Source organism: Mycteria americana, chromosome 11 (genome assembly GCF_035582795.1).
Source record: "Mycteria americana isolate JAX WOST 10 ecotype Jacksonville Zoo and Gardens chromosome 11, USCA_MyAme_1.0, whole genome shotgun sequence".
NCBI lineage: Eukaryota > Metazoa > Chordata > Aves > Ciconiiformes > Ciconiidae > Mycteria > Mycteria americana.
This window is the reverse complement of record NC_134375.1, coordinates 20,590,665-20,607,444: the sequence shown is the minus strand read 5'-3', so window position 1 is coordinate 20,607,444 and position 16,780 is coordinate 20,590,665. Positions and strand designations below refer to the sequence as shown.

Genomic DNA, 16,780 nt, shown 5'->3' with positions numbered 1-16,780 from the left:
CACACACACAGAGTGACCCTCTCTGTGTCCCCTGCTGGAGCCGAGCCAGCACCCACTGCAGCCCCAGGCTCCCCAAGGGACACGGGCGCTGTGGGGGGGTACGACAGCCCCCAGGAGAGCCCGGGGCAGGACAGCGCCAGCTGGGATGCAGCAGTTGCCGCTGCTGGCCGTGCCCAGGGAGCTGCTGGTGGCCGACCCACAGCCCCCCAAGCACGTGGCCACCTCCGCAGGGGCGGCAAGCACGCGCAGCCTGACGGTGCGTTACAGCCTCGCTCTGCTGCGCGTTAACCAACACGCAATTGCCTCGCACGTCCAATTTACGTATATTTTCCTTCTGGAGCCCCAAACGTGCCCAGAGGTGTGCAGCTCACCCTGCCAGCCTCCACCCCGCCTCAGGGCAATGGCTTCCTGCTGCCAAGGCAGAGCAGCAGGGCTGCGGGTGCGGTGCTGCCGGCAACGCTCGCGCCGTGCCCCGCAGCCCCCAGCCCAGCACTGGGCAAGACGGCCGGGAAGCCAGGGACTTCAGGGCAGAGCTGAGCCCGTGCATTTCACAACACCCTCCTGTGTGCAGAAAGCCACCACCCAGCCACAGCCGGGCTCCGACAGTTCAGTCCAAAGCGTTTCTCCGCCTGGAGTGGCGACGGTTGGAGGCTCCAGGCAGGGAAGAGGAAGAGCTGCTCAGTCCGTGGCAGGCAGCGCCTATGTCCCCATGTAGGTGCCCCGTGGAGGGATGAGCCCAGCAGCTGCCACACGCTTTTCACTTGTTAAGAAGTTGAAGGTTGCGCACGCATTTGGCTGTGAGACAGAAAAGAGAGTGAAGCCCCAGGTCTCGGGCAGGAGATGCAGCCCTTCCCCACGGGGCACACGACCCTCTCCCTCCTGCCCGTCCTCGGGCAGGCAGAGGCCCGGGGAGGACTCCCAGTGGCCACCACCCTCCCCTTCACTGGGGTGCTGCCTGCGCACACCCCTCCCTCCTCACCGTGTCCTGCACCTCCACAGCGATCCCGCACTCCCGCATCTGCTTCAGCACGGTGGGGTGGAGCCGCTCCACCCTGTCTCCTGTGCCCAGCACCAGGATCTCTGCAACCAGGACACGACCGCAGGCAAGGGTGGGCAGGGCTGCACTCGGGCTGCCACGGCCCCGACCTGCCCTCCCTGCAGGGACCAGCACCCCCACAGCCACCCCTACAGGAGCCCAAATGAGGGGGGAGCCAGCCCTGCTGTGCCCCTCTTGCCCTGCTGTGCCCCTCCAGCTGCTGTGGCAGAGCAGAAGGATGCCAGAGAGCAGCCCCTTCCCCCAAAACGCCGGCAGGGCACTGTGGGGTGGGCTGGGGCAGAGCTGTGCTGGCCCCGAGGGGCAACCAGGCGCCGGCAGCCTGGCACAGCTCAGGAGCCAGCTCGGTCAGGCTGTGACAGCGCAGGGCCCCGCCGCCCCACGTACCTATCTGGGGCTCCAGCAGCCGGAATAGCGACAGGCTCTCATACGAGATGTCCCTGTAGGAGCCAACCTGCGGGGACACCGAGGGCACTGAGCGGGGCAGACCCCCCCGGGGCGCTCGCCCACAGCCTGGGTGGAGGCCGAGCAGCCCCTGCCCCACCGGCGGGCACTCACGTTCCACTGGAGGATGGCGCGGGGCAGGATGGCGCAGGGCCCCACCACCAGGTCCCCGCTGATGGTGAAGCCGCGGCTGGTGTAGCCCTCGATGAACATGGTGCTGGGGGACTCCGGCTCCAGCACCGTCACCCGCGTCCGCTGGTAGAGCTCGTCATCCGCCGGTGTGAGGCGGTGAGCCCGGCACGGCACGCTGTGGGGACGGGGAGCGGCTCGGACACGTGGGGCCCCACGGCGAGCCCCACGGACACCCCGCAGCTACCTGCCGGCAGCCCCACAGCGATCCCCACGGACACCCCACAGCTACCTGCCGGCAGCTCCACAGCGAGCCCCACGGACACCCCACGGCAAGCCCCACAGCGAGCCCCACGGGCAGCCCCACAGAGAGCCCCACGGCCACCCCACAGCTACCCGCCGGCAGCTCCACAGCGAACCCCACGGGCAGCCCTACAGAGAGCCCCACGGCCACCCCACAGCTACCCGCCGGCAGCTCCACAGCGAACCCCACGGGCAGCCCCACAGCGAGCCCCACGGCCACCCCACAGCTACCCGCCGGCAGCTCCACAGCGAGCCCCACGGCCGCTCCACGGGCACACCCCACAGCTACCCCCCGTCAGGCCCACGGCCGCCGCCCCTAGGTCCGCACAGCCATCTCCCCCGCCCAGCGCCGGGGTGACAGCCATGGCCCCGGTGCCGGTGCCCGTACCCGCCCGCGGCCCGCCGTGCCGCCGGGCCCAGCAGCCGCAGCGCCGCCACCGCCATGGCCGCGCCGCCACCGGAAGCGCAGAGCGGCCCCGCCCCCCGGCCGCGCCCCGCCCCGCCCCGCTCGCGCCCCCTGGCGGCCGCCGCCGGCGCCGCTGACCGGGCTGGGACAGCGGCACCGGGGGCGGGAGCGGGGCCGGCCCGGGCTCCCCCGGGGCTCCCACCTCCTGCCGGGGGGGGGGCGGCGGGAGGGACACACCCACCACCCCCCCCCTCCCCCGGGCCCGCCCCGACCTGGCGCGCCCGGGGCGGGCTGCGGCCGGCGCCGGAGCGAAACCGAAAGCGGCGGCGGGGCGGGCAGCGGCACGGCGGGTGCGGGGCGCCGGGGGCACCGCGGGCTGCGCTGCCCCGGCCCTGCCCCGGCCCTGCCCCGGCGGCGCGGGGGGTGTCCCGCCCGGGGCGCCCCGATCCCCGCCGCCGGGAGGGCCGCGGACCGGCCCGGGCTGCTGCGCCGGAGGCTGCGGGGCCGGAGGTGAGAGGGGAGCGGGCGGCTCCCGGTCCCGGGTCCCCGCCACCCCGCGGGCGGCCGGGCCGGGCGGCGGGAGGGAGCGGGACCGGGGCTCGGCTGCGCTCCCGTCCCGCCAGCCGCGGGGCGCCCGCCCGGCCCCCGGCCTGGCCCCGCCGGTGCCCCGGGGCCGCCCCGGGCTCGGCACGGCTCCCCGGCCGCCCTGCTGCGCCCCCGGCCCGGCTCTGCCCGGGCCCTGCGGCCCCGGCACGGTGTGCCCCGCTGCGGGGCGGCTGCTGCCGGTCGGGGCTGAGCCCCCCGGGCCGCCGCCGCGAGTTCCCTGCCCCGAGCGCCGCGGGCTGCCGGGCTCCTCTTCCCCCTCTCCTCCGCGCCGCACTCGGTGGGGCCGGTGGCAGCGGGTGGCAGGGGGCTGGGGGGCTCAGGCGGGTGCCCTGGGGCTGGGGACCCACGTCCCCCCACCCTGTGCCACCCACCCGGGGCCAGCCAGAGCCCCGACACCGCGGGGGTTACCGGGAAGTTCCCCGGCGTCGGCCACGGGACCTTTCCCGCCGCCGTGCCGTGCCGTGCCGTGCCGGGGTGGGGCGGGGAGGTGTCGGGAATGCCCAGCACCCCGCGGACGGGCACCCTCGGTCAACGGCAGGGTGCGGGTGCCCCTTGGCGAGCACCGCGTGAGCACCGCGTGGAGCCGGTGGGGTTCCCCACGCGGTTTCACTTCCCCCGTGGCGGGTGCCCGAGGGCCGGGACCGGGCGGCAGAGCGCGGGAGGCGCTGGCAGCAGCGGCGGCCGGGCCGGGCCGGGCCGTGCCGTGCCCTACCGGGCCGTACCGTACCGGGCCGGGCCGTGCCGTGCCGTGCCCTACCGGGCCGGGCCGGGCCGGGCCGTGCCGCCGGCGGGCGCAGGTGCCGGGGCGGGTGCCCTCCCTCGGGGACGGCTCGGGTTTCCGGGCCCCGCCGGGGGCTGCCGGGCTGGCACCAGATGCTCCAGCCCCACCGGGGCTTTGTTCGGAGCTGTTTCCTTTTGGCTCGGCCGCGCCGCCCTCCCCTTGGCACCCGGCCCACGGTGCGGGGGGAGCCCGCGGCACAACCCCGGCCTCTGCCGGCACCCCCAGCCGCAACCGGCCCGGCTGCCGCTCCCACGCAGCTCCTCCGCCCCGGTCCCTGGCGGTAAGTTGCCCTCTCCCCTCCTCGGCCAGCCGGCCGCCCCGGAGTCGGGGTGGCGTGGCGGTGGCCCCTGTGCCCGTCCCTCCGCGGCGCCGGTGCGGGCAACGGAATCCCAAAAGCAGCTGTCCCCGCTGCGCCCAGCTGCCCTGGGGTTTCGTTACCCGCGCTCCCGCCCCCGCTTCGCCCCACGCGTCCCCCACCCCGCTGCCCGCCGCCGCCCCACGCCAGGCCGGGCACCGGGCGAGAGCCGCTTGCCCCGCTCCAACCCCTCCGTGGGGCCGGGGCAGCGCGTGGGGGCCACACTGGCAGAATGGGGGTGTCGGGGTGGGGGATCACCGGTGCCCAGCCTCGCGGCTCAGCCCCCAGCGCCGGAGCTGGGGCCTCTCCGGCAGTCTCATGCCCCTGACGGCTAAAAATAGCAGCTCGCTTCCTGGGGACTAACCGCCGGGGTGAGCGTGCCGAGTGGCGGCCCGGGCCGCTGGCCACAGCGTGGATGTAGTCACCTGCGCCGGGGCAGCACAGGACATGAGATGCTGCGTGAGCTTCTTGCTGCCGCCGGCCCACGCCAGGCTCTCGGTGGCCCCCCACGGCCCCCCAGTGCCGGCAGGGGTGAGCGGTGCCCGGGCAGGATCTGTCCCCTGGAGAGAGACGGCTTTGGAATGACACGATCACTCCCGCTGAGCGGGCAGCCAGAGAGCCATCGGGGATGTCGTGTCTGTCCAAAGCTCTTTCGGCGCCTCCGAGAGCCCCCCCCAGGCCGCCGTGCTGCCAGGCCTCACGTGGGCTGCATGTGGGGACCCCCAGCGCTCGGGATGGGGACGGATCCAGCCTGGACCCCACCCCGAGCAGCGACACAAGATCCGAATGTGGTCCCAGCCCGCGCCGGTGTGTCCCCCCCGGCCGGCCGGGCAGGGGTCCCGGGTGGCTCCTGCCCTGCGGACAGTCAGCAGTTGGTCTGGTGTGAGCAGCGATTCTCAGATCACCTCTTGGCTGTGGGTGGTGCAGGGAGCACCCCACCGCGGCACGGCACCGCGCTGCCGGGGGGGACGCGGCCGCCCCCCCAGCCGGGGGACACGTCCCCACTCCTGCCCTGGGGCTGCGGGTTCGCGCTGGCTGCGGGCTGCAGCCCCGGGGCTTCGGAGCTGCCCGTGGAGCCCCAAAACGAGTCGCTGCGTTCCCGGCGGAGCCCACGCAACCGGCCGTGCTGCCAGGATCTGCCCTCGCCCCGGCCCCCCCGCGCGCACAAGCCCAGGAGGAACCGGTTTGGGCCCTGCGGGCAGAGCGGCCCCCTCCTTCCCCGGCCTCGTGCGGAGCGCAGGAAGGGAAGGGCAGGGAGGGAGGTCCCCAGCTCCCCGGGGACACGTGCTCCCTGCTGCCGCAGCGGGGGGTTCGGCGCTTCCTGGGTACCCGCTCCCCACCGAGCAGGCTCGGTGGCACAGGGCTGGGGGCGTGCTGGGCCCTTGTCCCTGTCCCCAGATCAGAGCTGGCTTCGGCAGCAGCCCCGGAGGGGAGCAATAGCCCCCGCTGCCTGCCCGCACGGTTCAGGAAGCCGTGCAGCGGCGCGGGCCCTCCGCTCTTGCAAATCTGCACTTGAGACGCCACCGCTGCGGAGGAGCTCGGCTCTGCGGATGTAATCAAGACCACGATGGCGCGATCTAATCGTTTCCACCTCCCTCCTCCCGGGGCTGATGGGCGGGACACTTTGCTAACGTGCCGGGCAGCAGGGCAGCTCCTGGCATCCATCCTTCCCGCTGCGGCCAGCGGAGCAGCCGGAGCTGGGGCAGCGAGCAGACTCAGAGGAGGGCACGGCAGGGCGTGCAGCCATAGCTGCTCATTGCCCTTCGCTGCGCAGAGCCCAGCTGCAGTGGCAAACTGCACCTTGCAGGTGCCGATGATGCTCCTCGACCGTCTTGTCGCACCCCTGGCCAAGCCGTGGGGGCCTCGCGGGTGGCGAGGCTGAACTGGCGAGCCTGGGTCCGCCAGTCACACCGTGCCTGCAGCCGGGGTCTGCCTTACACCCTCCGGTCCAGCCAAAACCACTGGCCCGCCGCTGCCCAGGGCTGCCAAACTCGCTCCCAGGGCCCCTCGCTGCCCGCAGCCCCCAGCAGCCTGGGAACAGCCTGGGCCTTGCAGCTGGGCTCTGCCATGCCGGCAGCTCGGCTGCCCTTACGGCCCCGGCAGCCCGTTCCCTCCGCAGCGGCGGCGGCCGCCTGGGCCTGTCTAACCCCGGCACAGCCTCTGGCGCTCTGGCTTCCGCTCGGTTGCCAGTGGTTTTGGTTCTGGCCCCCCCGCCCAGCGCCTGGGGACAGGCAGGAGCAGCCCTGAAGGGGCCGAGGACGGGTGCCCCGTCCTCTCCGGGCTGGAGCCGCCCCTGGTCCCCAGACCAGGGGTGCGGGGGAGCCCCAGCAGCCTGCGCTCGGCCCTGCCGGTGATCGCCCCGTGGCCTCCCCTCGGGGTGCCACCACTGGCCCTGCCGCGGCCAGGCCACGCTGGGGTGAGACTGTGCGGGGGCCTGCGAGGGGCTGGGGCGGAGGGTGGCGGTGTCTGGGCACGCACCCCCGCCGGCCCCTGGCCCCGGCCGCTTCCCCCCGGCGCGCCGAGCCCCACCGCCGCTCCCCTGGCGCCGGGCACCCCGGCCCGCCACTCCCATCATGGCGGCCCCGCGCTGCCAGCCACGCACATCATGGCGGCCCCGCGCCCGTTACCCCCAAGATGGCCGCCCCGCCCCGTCCGACCCGCCCGCGCCCAAGATGGCCGCCCGGGAGCGCTGCGCGCCGCGCCCAAGATGGCGGCCGCCCGCCGCCTGCGAGAGCCGGGGAGGGCGAGCGGGGCGGTGATGTCACTTCCGGCCTGCAGCGGCGGAAGCGGCGGCCGGGCGCCCATGGAGACGGGCGAGGGCCGGCCGGGGGTGGCGGCGACGCTGCGGGCGCTGAACGGGGCGCTGGGGCGGCCCGCCGCGCTCTGGGTGAAGGAGAGCGGCGCCCGCAACCTGCGGCACCGGGACTTCCTGGCGCCGCGGGCCGCGCTGAGCGCCGCCTTCCCCGGGGGGCAGGTAGGCCGCGGCGGCGGCGCGGGTAGGCCGCGGCTGGGGGCGGGGCCAGCGCGGAGGGGGCGGGGCCTGCGCCGGGCCACGTGCGGGCAGGGGCCTGACTCCTCGCCTTCTCGCCCCGCAGGTGCCTCCTGACGTCGTGGCGGGCGTGACGTCATTGGGAGGCCCGGGGGTGCTGGCGGTGCGGGGCTGCCAGCAGACGCCGGCGGGGTTGGCCGTGCAGGTGCGGCGCCCCGAGGCCTTCCAGCGCCTGCTGGGGCCCCTGCCGGCCCCGGCCCCGGCCCCGGCCCCGGCCCCGGCCCCGGCCCCGGCGGGGTGGGCCGTGCTGCACTGCCCGGCCCTGCGCGGCCCCGCCGCCCTGCGGCCCCGACACCTCCGCCCCCTCCTGCTGGCCGACCACCTGGCCCAGCTGCTGCGCGCCCAGGGGTGAGTGCCGTGCCTCGCCCCCGCCCCGCCGCCCGGCCCCGGCGCTGCCAGCGCCCGCCTCTCCCTCTCCCGCAGGGTCGGCGTCCGGCTGGTGCCTGCCCTCGCCGAGGAGGGGAGCCGGGAGGTCCTGCGGCAGCTCCGCGTCGACTGGCCCTCCGGCTCCGGTGGTTCGGCCCTCCCTGACGCCGTCGCGGCCTTGAAGCGAGCGCTCGGCCGGTCCCCCTGCAGCACAGCCTGTGAGCAGGGGCCGGGCACAGCCGCGCTGCCTGAGGATGTCATCTGTAAAGTGCACTTGAGGAGCTTCGTGGAGCAGCAGGGCTTGGTGGGCTATGACCCCAATCTAGATGTCCTTCTCGGTGAGCCTCAGGTGTCCAGCAGCTCTAGTGTGACGGGGGGGGGGGGAAGGGGCAAACGGCTGCAAACAGGCCCGTTTTCTTTTTTTCCAATTGTTTTTACAGAAAATAAGGGGGATTTAGATCCAAATTGCCTTCTCCTCTTCCTCCCCTTCAGTCTGGTTTGAGCCAGAAACACAGACAGCCTGGTGCAGACCTGACGGTGCAGGATGGCGGGGGGGTGGCCAACCCTCGTGTCCTGCTCTCAGTGTCCTTCCTGCTTTCAGTGACGGAGGGGAAGCTGCGGTCCCTGGCTGAGCTGCAGCAAGCCGTTCTGCAGTGCACGGTGAGTAACCCTGCAGCGCTGCCTGCCTCTCGCTTTCCAGATGTTGTTCCCTTCTGTCACGCGGTAGCATTTGAGCTCCCTGCTGTGCTCTGCCGCAGGCTGGAGGCCAGGGGAGCTGCTGCAGCATCGTGCATGTGGTGAGCTGCGAGGAAGAATTCCAGCAGCAGCAGCTGGATCTGCTCTGGAGGATTTTGGATCCAGGAGCCCACACAGCTTTGCAGGTGAGGAACCTCCGACCCTCCTCACTGTGGCCCCCAGCATCCTTGTGCTCAGCCAGCCTCCTTCGATCCCCGCAGCGAATGCTGAGGCCCAGCCTTGTCCCCTTGTGAGGCTTCCCTTTCCCTCGGCGACCCCTCCCTGCTCCTGCGCAGGTGGTGGAGCAGCCTCTCTGCCCTTGGGATTTCAGCGCTAAAGAAGGAGGGGCAGGAGAAGACTGCAGGGACACAGCTAGAACAGGGCTGGTTTTAGCCCGGTTCTCCTGCACTGCGTTTTGGTGCATCTCCTGCACTGGAGCTTCCCAGTCTTTGACCCCAGCCTCTCCTCTCTCTTTCAGAAACACCTCGTCTGTGGGCCGGTGAAGGTGACAAACCCCTCATCGCCCATCGGGGCAGACCAGTACTTCCAGTAAGTTGTTGTGTAGCAAGGCACCTGCTCCGCTGCTCGCCTGCCAAGGCTCCCTGTGCTCTGCCCGGCCCCGTGGGCACCCAGGCAGCCACGCTGCAGCACCGAGCGAGCTGGTGGCACACGGAAAGTTCTGTGCAGTCCCTCCATTCTGCTTTTCTGTGGCCTCAGGGCTGTTTCGAGAGGACTGGAGGTGCAGAACGGAGGCCACAGGGCCCTCCCCAGTCCTAGGGGCCTCCTCCAGCAGTGCTGCTTCTGGTCCTCTCGGTGCTGCCAGGGGCCTGCCAGGAGGAAAGGCAGCGGCAGGAGCTGGGTGCCGCAGCGGCGCAGGGCGGTATCTCCCTGCCTTCATGCATTAGCAGACGGCCCCGACGCGGGGGCGGCCCTTTCTCAGCCAAAAGGCAGAGCTTGTGCCTGGCACAGCGGCTTCCTCACGTGCTGCCTCTCCAGGCAGCGGCACAAGGGGCTGGTTGTGGTGTGGCTGTCCCTGCCCGGCTCCTGGAGGTTTTTTACGGCTTTTGGTTGGCTGGGTCGCTGCTGCAGCTGGGGTGCCCCGAGCAGCCCGAGGGCTGGGGGAGCCCTGGGGTGCTCTCTGGGGCCAGCTCAGCCCAGGGGTGGTGGCTGTGAGTGTCTGTGTTCCTCCCAGGCTCCGAAAGCGCCAGATGTACAAAGCCTCCGTGATGAAGTACGGGGAGCTTGCACAAGGTGAGGGTTTGCTCTGTGGCTCTACACGGATGCTGCTCCATCCCCATTGCTGCTGCTCCCATGAGTCTCCCCTCCCGTCACCGCTGTGTCTGCAGCCAGCGGGGCTCTCCCCCGCATGGTGCTCCCTCTCCCCTCCGCCATGGAGCCAGGTGCTGCCCTTGCTTGGGGGAAGGCGTCTAAACGCCTCGCGAGGCACTGGCACAGAGCAGCACCTGCAGATGGGGGCCAGGGCGGGGGAAGTGTGGTGGTCCCCAGCTTCCACCGAGCCCCTTGGCCCCAGGGGGGGTTCGTGCCTGGGCGCTGGGGGTGACATTGCATGGGAATGGGGCGAGCTGTGCGTGATACCATCTGCGTTCTCTGCAGATGAGGCCTGGACTGAGGTGATCGATACCCTCACAGTGGCTGCTATCAGGTTTGAGATGCTGAGCACTGCTCACCGCAGTCAGGTAGGACAGCGGTTTGCACAGAGCCGGGCAGGCAAGCTGTGGGAATAGTGGAGCGGCTCTGTGCTGAGCAGCCTGGACTGCGACTTCTCCCTGCCCTCAGATCACCCTGGACCTGGAGGACAGCAGCATCTCCACGAAGGGAACCAAGAGCGGCGCCTTTGTGATGTACAACTGTGCGCGGCTGGCCACGCTCTTCGACACCTACCAGCGGGCTGTGGAGCAGGGTGAGCACCAGCCCCGCAGCCCTCCTCTAACAACTACTCCTGGGCTGCTCCTCACCCCTGGAGCCACAGGGGCTTCTCCGGCCACAACAACAGTCTGCCACCTCCTTTCCAGGCACGTACCCACCTCTGCCACCAGCGTCAGAACTGAACTTCTCCTGCCTCCGGGAAGAGGCGAGTGCCGAGAAGGGGAATGCGGGGACCCGCGCGCTCTCAGCTCCAGTGATGGATGCTGCTGGCGCAGGGGGATCTGGCCCTCTCCAACACACATCGTAATCCTTTCACAGGGTGAATGGCTCCTGCTCTTCAACTATCTCCTGCCCTTCCCTGAAGTCCTGCAGCAGGCAGCACAGCTGCCCACACCCACCAAGGAGATCCGGATCACAGCCAACACAGAGACAGTAAGTGCCACGTGCTGTAGCACCCATGGGTGCTGCTCCAACAGTCCCAGCTCAGGGCAAAGCTATGTGCCGGCAGGGTGCTGCCCACTGGTGAGCAACGCAGGAGTGGTGCCGAGGGAAGAGACTGCAACACCCCTGGGGCTGCTCCTGCTGTGCTTGGGGTGGGGAAGGGCCCAAGACGGGCCAGACTCCGCCGTGCCAGCAGAAGCTCTCTGTCTTGCAGGTGTGCAAGTTCCTGATCCAGCTCAGCATGGATTTCAGCTCCTACTACAACCGGGTCCACGTCCTGGGGGTGAGTCAGACGTCCCGGGCCTGCAGGCTTGCAGTCCTGCTGTCCTTCCTGGGGCTGGACTGCAGCTGTAGGGCAGCCGTGTGGGGAATGGGCTCCGGGGGGCCAGCAGCGTGATGCAGCCCCACACCAGCCCCTCAAGGACACGTACACAGGGTGCAGAGGCAGCAGCGCCTCTGCTGAGGGACAATATGGCCACCAGCCCCAAGTCACTGCCTTTCTCCCCACAGGAGCCGTTCCCTCATCTCTTTGACCAGATGTTTGCCCGCCTCCGGCTGCTGGGGGCAGTGAGGGATGTGTTCCACAGCGCGCTGGCAACTCTGCACCTCCCTCCTCTCAGCCAGATCTGAGCCACCACTGAAGAGCCGTGCTACAGTGTGATGGCCCGGGACAACGTGCCACGAGAGGAAGGACAGGGCACGTCCTCCCTGGCAGGGCGAGGGGCTGCCTGATCGTCAGGCAGGGAGTCGGGGCACACCTCAGCCCCACGCAGGCGCTTTCCCTCCTGCTGCCACATTTCGAGGGTTTGGCTACGTGCACCCCGTGGCTGTGCCCAGCGTGGGAGGTGGGTGCGCTCGCCACGTCCACACCAGCAGAAAGGAGGATGCCTGTGGCACCCTGCGAGCTGGGCTGGCGAGCACAGGGGACACAAAGCCAGGCACCAACCTCGCTTCCCTCAAAGCCGTTTATTGAAGGTTGCTCCATGCTGGCAAGGAGATCCCGAGGCTCAAGGCTCCTGTTGGGCCCTGGGCCAGGCCCCAATACGGGGGTCCAATACACTTGTTGCTGAACAAACGCTGTGTGTGTCTGACCCCCAACAGAGCACCTTGCCCCACGCGGGGCTGGGGCCACGTGCAGCTGTTTGTCCTTCCCTGCGCTCCGACTGTGCTGGGTCCTGCTGCTGCGCAGGAACAACCCACTCGGCTTGAGGCAGCACCGAAGGGCTGCTCTGAGGCAGGGGTGGCTGGGCCCAGGCTGGCACAGCCCGTGTGAGCTGCTGCCCCTCACCCTGTGGGGTGCTGCTGCGGAGGATCAGTGTCCCCACTCATTTCAGCACAGTCCCCAGCACGGCAGGGTCAGGGCTGTGGCACTGGGCCGTGTCCTAGGGAGCAGGAGGCTGCAGCCTGCCCTGTGCCACACCAGCGCCTGACCTGTCTTGGCCTTCTGCTGCCCTGAAGCTCCAGGGCTGGGCACGGCGCTCAGCGTCTTCCCGAGCAGGTTCCTCTCTGGGACCAGGGCTGGGAAGTCTGGACATGGGTGCCTCACACCTCGGGGGAGGAGGAACTTCTCCTGGGCAGGGTGGGCTGACGACCCCACTCCTGCTTTACTGCCTGGGAAGCCGCAGGCTTGTCCAGGAGGGGTCACATCTGCCCTCTCCCCTGAGACCACCAGCCTTCAGCACCCCAGACATGGCTGCGCTGTCCCCGACGGAGCCAAGCACACCGTCCCTTCAAGAGGGGACACACCAGCACGCAGGCTGGGACAGACGCTGCGGTGAGGGGCAGCGCACAAGAGCAGGGTGCCCTCCCCATGCCGGTGGGGAGAGGGGTGTGCCACACACCTGCCCTGTTACTGGGGAGCCTCCGGTGGAGGGGGCTTGGAGGGGGCCACGCCATGCAGCATCTCCAGGCCCTGCCCGCAGAGCACGCAGCAGTACCGCAGCTCCCCCCCGGCCTCTGCCACCTCCCAGCAGTCCAGCTCAGCCAGGTCGGGCACGTGGAAGAAGGTGGTGTTGAGCGCGTCCAGCCCGCCCGGGCCCCGGTGCCACAGCGTCAGGCGCTGGTCCACAGAGGCAGAGAGCAGCAGGTCCGGCCGCAGCACCCGGATCCCCGTCACGTGGGCGGCGTGGGCGCAGAGCCTGGCCGTCCGCTCCAGGATGCGCAGGCAGGTCCCCGCTGCGGCCTCGCCCCCGTCCAGGGCCACCTCCAGCAGGCAGACGTGGATGGAGCCGTCATCGCTGCCGCTGGCCACCAGGTACTGTCCCTCCGGCGTCTCGTGGACGTGGAGGCTGTTCACGCCACAGCTGTGGGCCACGACGGTGAGCAGCGGGGCGCCCAGGGCTGGGAAAACAGGCTTGGTCAGGAGAGCGAGGCTCACCTTGGCTGGAAGAGGCAGAGGAGCCACCAGCGTGGCCTCCCTCGGGAGGCAGAGCAGAGCCGCCGGCAGCTGCACCCACCCAGGGGCTGCATCTCTCCCTCCGCTCGGTGCAGGGCGTCCGTCGCATCTGCGATGGGGCTGGTGATGTCCCAGAAGGCGACACTGCCGTCGGTGGCTGCACTGCACAGGAGGTGCCTCCTACAAGGGAGGTGTTGAGGGAGCCTCTGGCCGCAGCCCTGCGACAGGCAGCCCCGAGGGTCCCCACCGAATTCCGGGGAAGCGGCAGAACAGTCCCTGCGGACCGATTTCTCCTTTCCCTCCACCCGCTGAGCTGCCGGCCGCCGTCCCTGCGAGGACGAACGCTTCTCCCCAGAGCCACGGTGGTTGCAGCACAGCATTCGGGGCTCACCTCTCCTCTCCTGCCTGCGTGTGCAGGAACGCCTCCACCTTCAGCACGCAGCGCTGGTGGTGAAACGACTCCGCCACCAGCACCAGCTTCCGGGCAGCCTCCAGCAGCCCAAAGACCCTGCGTTGGAGCAGAGGGCAGTTGGCCACAGGAGAAGGGTCTCCCGGTGCCTCTGCCCCCACTTCCCACCATGCACCATCCTGCTCCTGGCTCACGGCCGGCCACGTCCACAGCAGCAGCCTCCCCAACGGAGCCTGCTCTGCTCCCGTCCCCTGCTGCTAGCCCCAGCTCCGTTCTCCCTGCCAAGCCCCATGGCAGAGCTTCTCACCGGACCGATCCATCACTGCAGGCAGCAGCCAGGAACTTCCAGGGTGTTGGCAGCTGCTCGGAGCTGGTCCCGGGCACGACTGAGAGGGACATGTACCTGCAGCAAACACGCAACACTCACCCCTGCCTCGGTGACACCTGCGGCCCTGGGGAGGCGGGTGGCCCAGCAGAGCAGCCCGAGCGCAGCGTGGGATGCAGCTTTGAGCACTCAGAGGAGGCAGGAGGAAAGACCGAGCCTTTCCCTAACCCCAAAAGCCCCTCGAGGCCCAGCTGCTGGGCACAGGACACCAAGGACGTGCGCCTGAAGCCTCCGCCCCAGCTCCCTCTGCTTCGGCTAAGCCCACAGCCATGCAGAGTGGGTGTCCCAGTGGAGGCCAGTGCAGGTCCCAGTGCCCTCCCGGACCGCAGTCGCTGCTAACCCTGCCTCGGGTGGTCCCCAAGCATCACCTCGTCTCCGGGTCCATCTTCACGAGCTTGTGCCTGTTCTTCTTCCGCTCCCAGTGCTCATCCAGCCGGTGGGAGGCCACATGGACAACCTGGCAGGTCACGGCGCTCTTGGAGGCTGGGTCCCCAGCACACAGCAGCCGGTAGCACTCCATCTGTGCCCGGCCGCCTGCAGAGAAGAGCAGGGCAGACAAGCCCTCGTCGCTGGGTCCTGCGGGGCTGGCCAGCGCCAGCGCCCTCACGCTGGAGATGTGGTCGCTGAGCCGGGCAAGGGGCACGGCCGCCCGGGAGTGCTCACTGAGCGCCAGGACACAGGCCGTGGTGTCCTCGCTGCCGGTGACAAAGATGTTGAGGGCGGCATGGCCGGGCACCTCCACCACCCCCAGGTGCCGCACGCAGGCGATCTCCCGCCCGTGCAGGGACGCCAGGAGCACCTGCTGCTCGCGGGGCTCGGCCTCGCAGCGGTACAGCATCACGTCCCCGGACTTAATGAAGGCGAAGGCCTCAGCCGAGGGGCTGCTGCAGTAGCTCCAGGAGCGGTGCCCCCCGCCGCAGGGGATGCAGCGGAGGTTCTCGCCGGTCCTGCTGCTCCACACCACAAAGTTGTCAGCGTGAAATCCCAGCACGAGCAGGTCCCCATCTGGGGTGAAGCGCAGCTCCTCGATCCACTGCAGCCCTTTGCAGGGCCTGTGCTTCCGCAGGACCTCCAGCTGCTGGCCCTGCAGGCGGAGCTGGCGGTAGCAGCCATCCCGACCCGTGCTGTAAATGTAGCCCCCATGGCAGGTCACCGAGGTAACCCCCGTCTTCCCGTGGAGCCCAAAGAGCACGGACAGCGGGGCCTCAAGGGGAAGAGCCCCTTTGCATGACAAGCAAGAGGGTTCCGACCCGCTGCCGGAGTCCTCGCTGACTGGGTTGGTGCCGCCATCGGCGATGCCCGTGCTTTCCACGGCCAGCCCCGGGGAGCTGCTGCAAGGGAAGAGGAGGAGGGAGCCCCGGCGGTCCCCGCAGACCAGAAGCCCTCCCTGGGGCAGGAAGGCCGCGCAGGTGTGCCAGCGCTGCTTGCAGGGGGGCAGCAGGTAGCGTCCCCTCAGCCGCACCCGGGGTGCCTGCCCGGGGCGGTGGGCGACCTCCAGCCAGAGCATCTCCCCGTCGGGCCCGGAGGCCAGGAGGGCGGCGTCGGGGGCCAGCCCGGGGCAGGGGGCCCAGCCCAGCCCGCGCACGGCCCCCTCGAACAGCCTCAGCCCGGCGACGGCCCCGGGGCGGCCCAGGGCGAAGAGGAGGAGGCGCCCGTCGCCGCCGGCCAGGGCGCAGAGCGCCTCGGCCGCGCCGGGCAGGGGGACGGCCGCCAGCACCCCGCGGGGCCCGGCGGCGGCGGCGGGGGACAGCACCGGCACCCAGCGCCCCGCCGCCGCCTCGTACGCCGCCAGCCCGCCCGCCTCGCCCAGCGCCAGCACCCGCCGCGGCCCCGCCAGCAGCACGGCCCGCGGCCGCCCCGGGGCCCCCAGCGCCGCCGCCGCCGGCGGGGCCGGGGCCGCGTCCGGAGCCGCCCGCCGGGGCCGCCAGAGCCGGACGCCGCCGTCGTCGCCGCCCGTGGCGAGGCAGGCGCCGGCGGGGCGCAGGGCCAGGGCGCGCAGGGCCCCGCGGTGCCCGCGCCGCGCCCGCCGCACGCCGCCGCCGCCGCCCCACTCCAGGCAGGCGCCGTCCTCCCCGGCGCTGACCGGGCGCGGCCCCCGCAGCGCGACGGCGGCCACCCGCGCCCCGTGGCCGTAGCACACCAGCAGGCAGGAGCCCTCCCCGTCCCCGCCCAGCTCGCCCACGGCCCAGAGCCGCACGCTGCGGTCCTCGGAGGCGGAGGCCAGCAGCCCCCGCGGCGCCGCGTAGCAGAGCGCCAGCACCGCGCCCCGGTGCCCCAGCAGCCGCCGCCGCGGGGCCGCCGCCGCCGCCGCCCGCCACACCACCACGGGCCCCGCCGCCGTGCCGGCCGCCAGCGCCAGCCGCGCCCAGCCCGTCCCCGCCAGCGCGGCGCAGCGCAGCGCCCCGGCCCCGCCGCAGCTCGCCCGCCGCAGCCAGCGCCCGCCGCCCCGCCACTCGTAGAGCGCCACGGCCCCGCCGCCCAGCGCCAGCGCCAGCCGCCCGCCCGCCGCCCACCGCGCCTCCCACACCCGCGCCCCCAGCTCCCGCGCCGCCCCGCCGCCGCACGCCGCCAGCCGCGCCCCGCCGCCCGGCCCGCCGCGCCGCACCGCCAGCACCGCCAGCCAGCGCCCGCCGAAGGCCGCCACCCGCACCACCGCCCCGCCGGCGGGGCCGGGGCCGGGCTCGGCCCGCAGCCCCTGCACGCTGGCCTCACGCAGCACGCTCCGCCGGCCCGCCGCCGCCGCCGGCCCGCCGCCGCTCAGCCGGAACGCCGCCACCTCCGGGCCCGTGCCTGCGGGACACCGCGTCAGCTGCCGCCGGCCCCGGCCCCGGCCCCGTCGCCCGCCCCGGCCCCGGCCCCGGCCCCGCGCTCACCCGCCAGCAGCACGTCCCCCGCGAACTCCAGCGCCGTCACCGGCGCCACCAGCGCCACCGACTCCATCTTGGCGGCGCCGCCGCCGCCGCCCCGCCCGCCGCTCATTGGCCGGGCCCCGCGCGCCGCCGCTCCTCCCGCCGCTCATTGGCCGGGCCCCGCCG

At 72.0% G+C, this 16,780-nt stretch overlaps 3 protein-coding genes across 5 annotated transcripts; 1 reads left to right on the top strand and 2 right to left on the bottom strand.

Annotated features, from left to right (window-relative positions):
* Positions 1–45: 45 nt before the first annotated feature.
* NDUFAF3 (NADH:ubiquinone oxidoreductase complex assembly factor 3) lies at positions 46–3,537 on the bottom strand. 3 transcript variants are annotated; one of them, XM_075514540.1, is made up of 5 exons: positions 3,351–3,537; positions 1,613–1,805; positions 1,442–1,508; positions 980–1,080; positions 46–795 (listed from the first exon to the last, which is right to left on the bottom strand). In XM_075514540.1, exons 2-5 carry the CDS (start codon positions 1,709–1,711, stop codon positions 700–702), a joined length of 363 nt encoding a protein of 120 aa, XP_075370655.1. In that variant the 5' UTR covers positions 1,712–1,805; positions 3,351–3,537; the 3' UTR covers positions 46–699. The 3 variants fall into 3 exon arrangements, with proteins under 3 accessions (XP_075370655.1, XP_075370654.1, XP_075370653.1); XM_075514539.1 differs by lacking the exon at positions 3,351–3,537 and adding an exon at positions 2,313–2,423; XM_075514538.1 differs by lacking the exon at positions 3,351–3,537 and adding an exon at positions 2,319–2,406.
* A 3,160-nt stretch (positions 3,538–6,697) lies between these two features.
* On the top strand, positions 6,698–11,631 carry DALRD3 (DALR anticodon binding domain containing 3). Its single transcript, XM_075514530.1, is given in 14 exon segments — positions 6,698–6,721; positions 6,723–7,052; positions 7,174–7,475; positions 7,551–7,831; positions 8,095–8,153; positions 8,252–8,374; positions 8,707–8,777; positions 9,421–9,479; positions 9,843–9,925; positions 10,026–10,149; positions 10,262–10,320; positions 10,434–10,547; positions 10,771–10,839; positions 11,067–11,631. Coding segments are annotated over 14 exon segments (1,803 nt in total). The 5' UTR covers positions 6,698–6,712; the 3' UTR covers positions 11,187–11,631.
* On the bottom strand, positions 11,508–16,778 carry WDR6 (WD repeat domain 6). Its single transcript, XM_075514524.1, has 6 exons — positions 16,619–16,778; positions 14,114–16,535; positions 13,668–13,763; positions 13,343–13,459; positions 13,013–13,131; positions 11,508–12,896 (listed from the first exon to the last, which is right to left on the bottom strand). Exons 1-6 carry the CDS (start codon positions 16,722–16,724, stop codon positions 12,406–12,408), a joined length of 3,351 nt encoding a protein of 1,116 aa, XP_075370639.1. The 5' UTR covers positions 16,725–16,778; the 3' UTR covers positions 11,508–12,405.
* Between the last annotated feature and the right edge of the window lie 2 nt (positions 16,779–16,780).

What these genes read in the sequence shown, in the direction of transcription:
- NDUFAF3 (XM_075514539.1), bottom strand. Translation starts at nt 2,374, where the DNA reads ATGGCGGTGGCGGCGCTGCGGCTGCTGGGCCCGGCGGCACGGCGGGCC. An exon ending in CGGGCCGCGGGCGGGTACGG is followed by an intron (nt 1,806 to 2,312) that starts GCACCGGCACCG and finishes CCGTCCCCACAG; the next exon opens with CGTGCCGTGCCGGGCTCACC. An exon ending in CTGTGGAGGTGCAGGACACG is followed by an intron (nt 796 to 979) that starts GTGAGGAGGGAG and finishes TCTGTCTCACAG; the next exon opens with CCAAATGCGTGCGCAACCTT.
- WDR6 (XM_075514524.1), bottom strand. Translation starts at nt 16,724, where the DNA reads ATGAGCGGCGGGCGGGGCGGCGGCGGCGGCGCCGCCAAGATGGAGTCG. An exon ending in GGGGGACGTGCTGCTGGCGG is followed by an intron (nt 16,536 to 16,618) that starts GTGAGCGCGGGG and finishes GGTGTCCCGCAG; the next exon opens with GCACGGGCCCGGAGGTGGCG. An exon ending in TGCAGTGATGGATCGGTCCG is followed by an intron (nt 13,460 to 13,667) that starts GTGAGAAGCTCT and finishes GCTCCAACGCAG; the next exon opens with GGTCTTTGGGCTGCTGGAGG.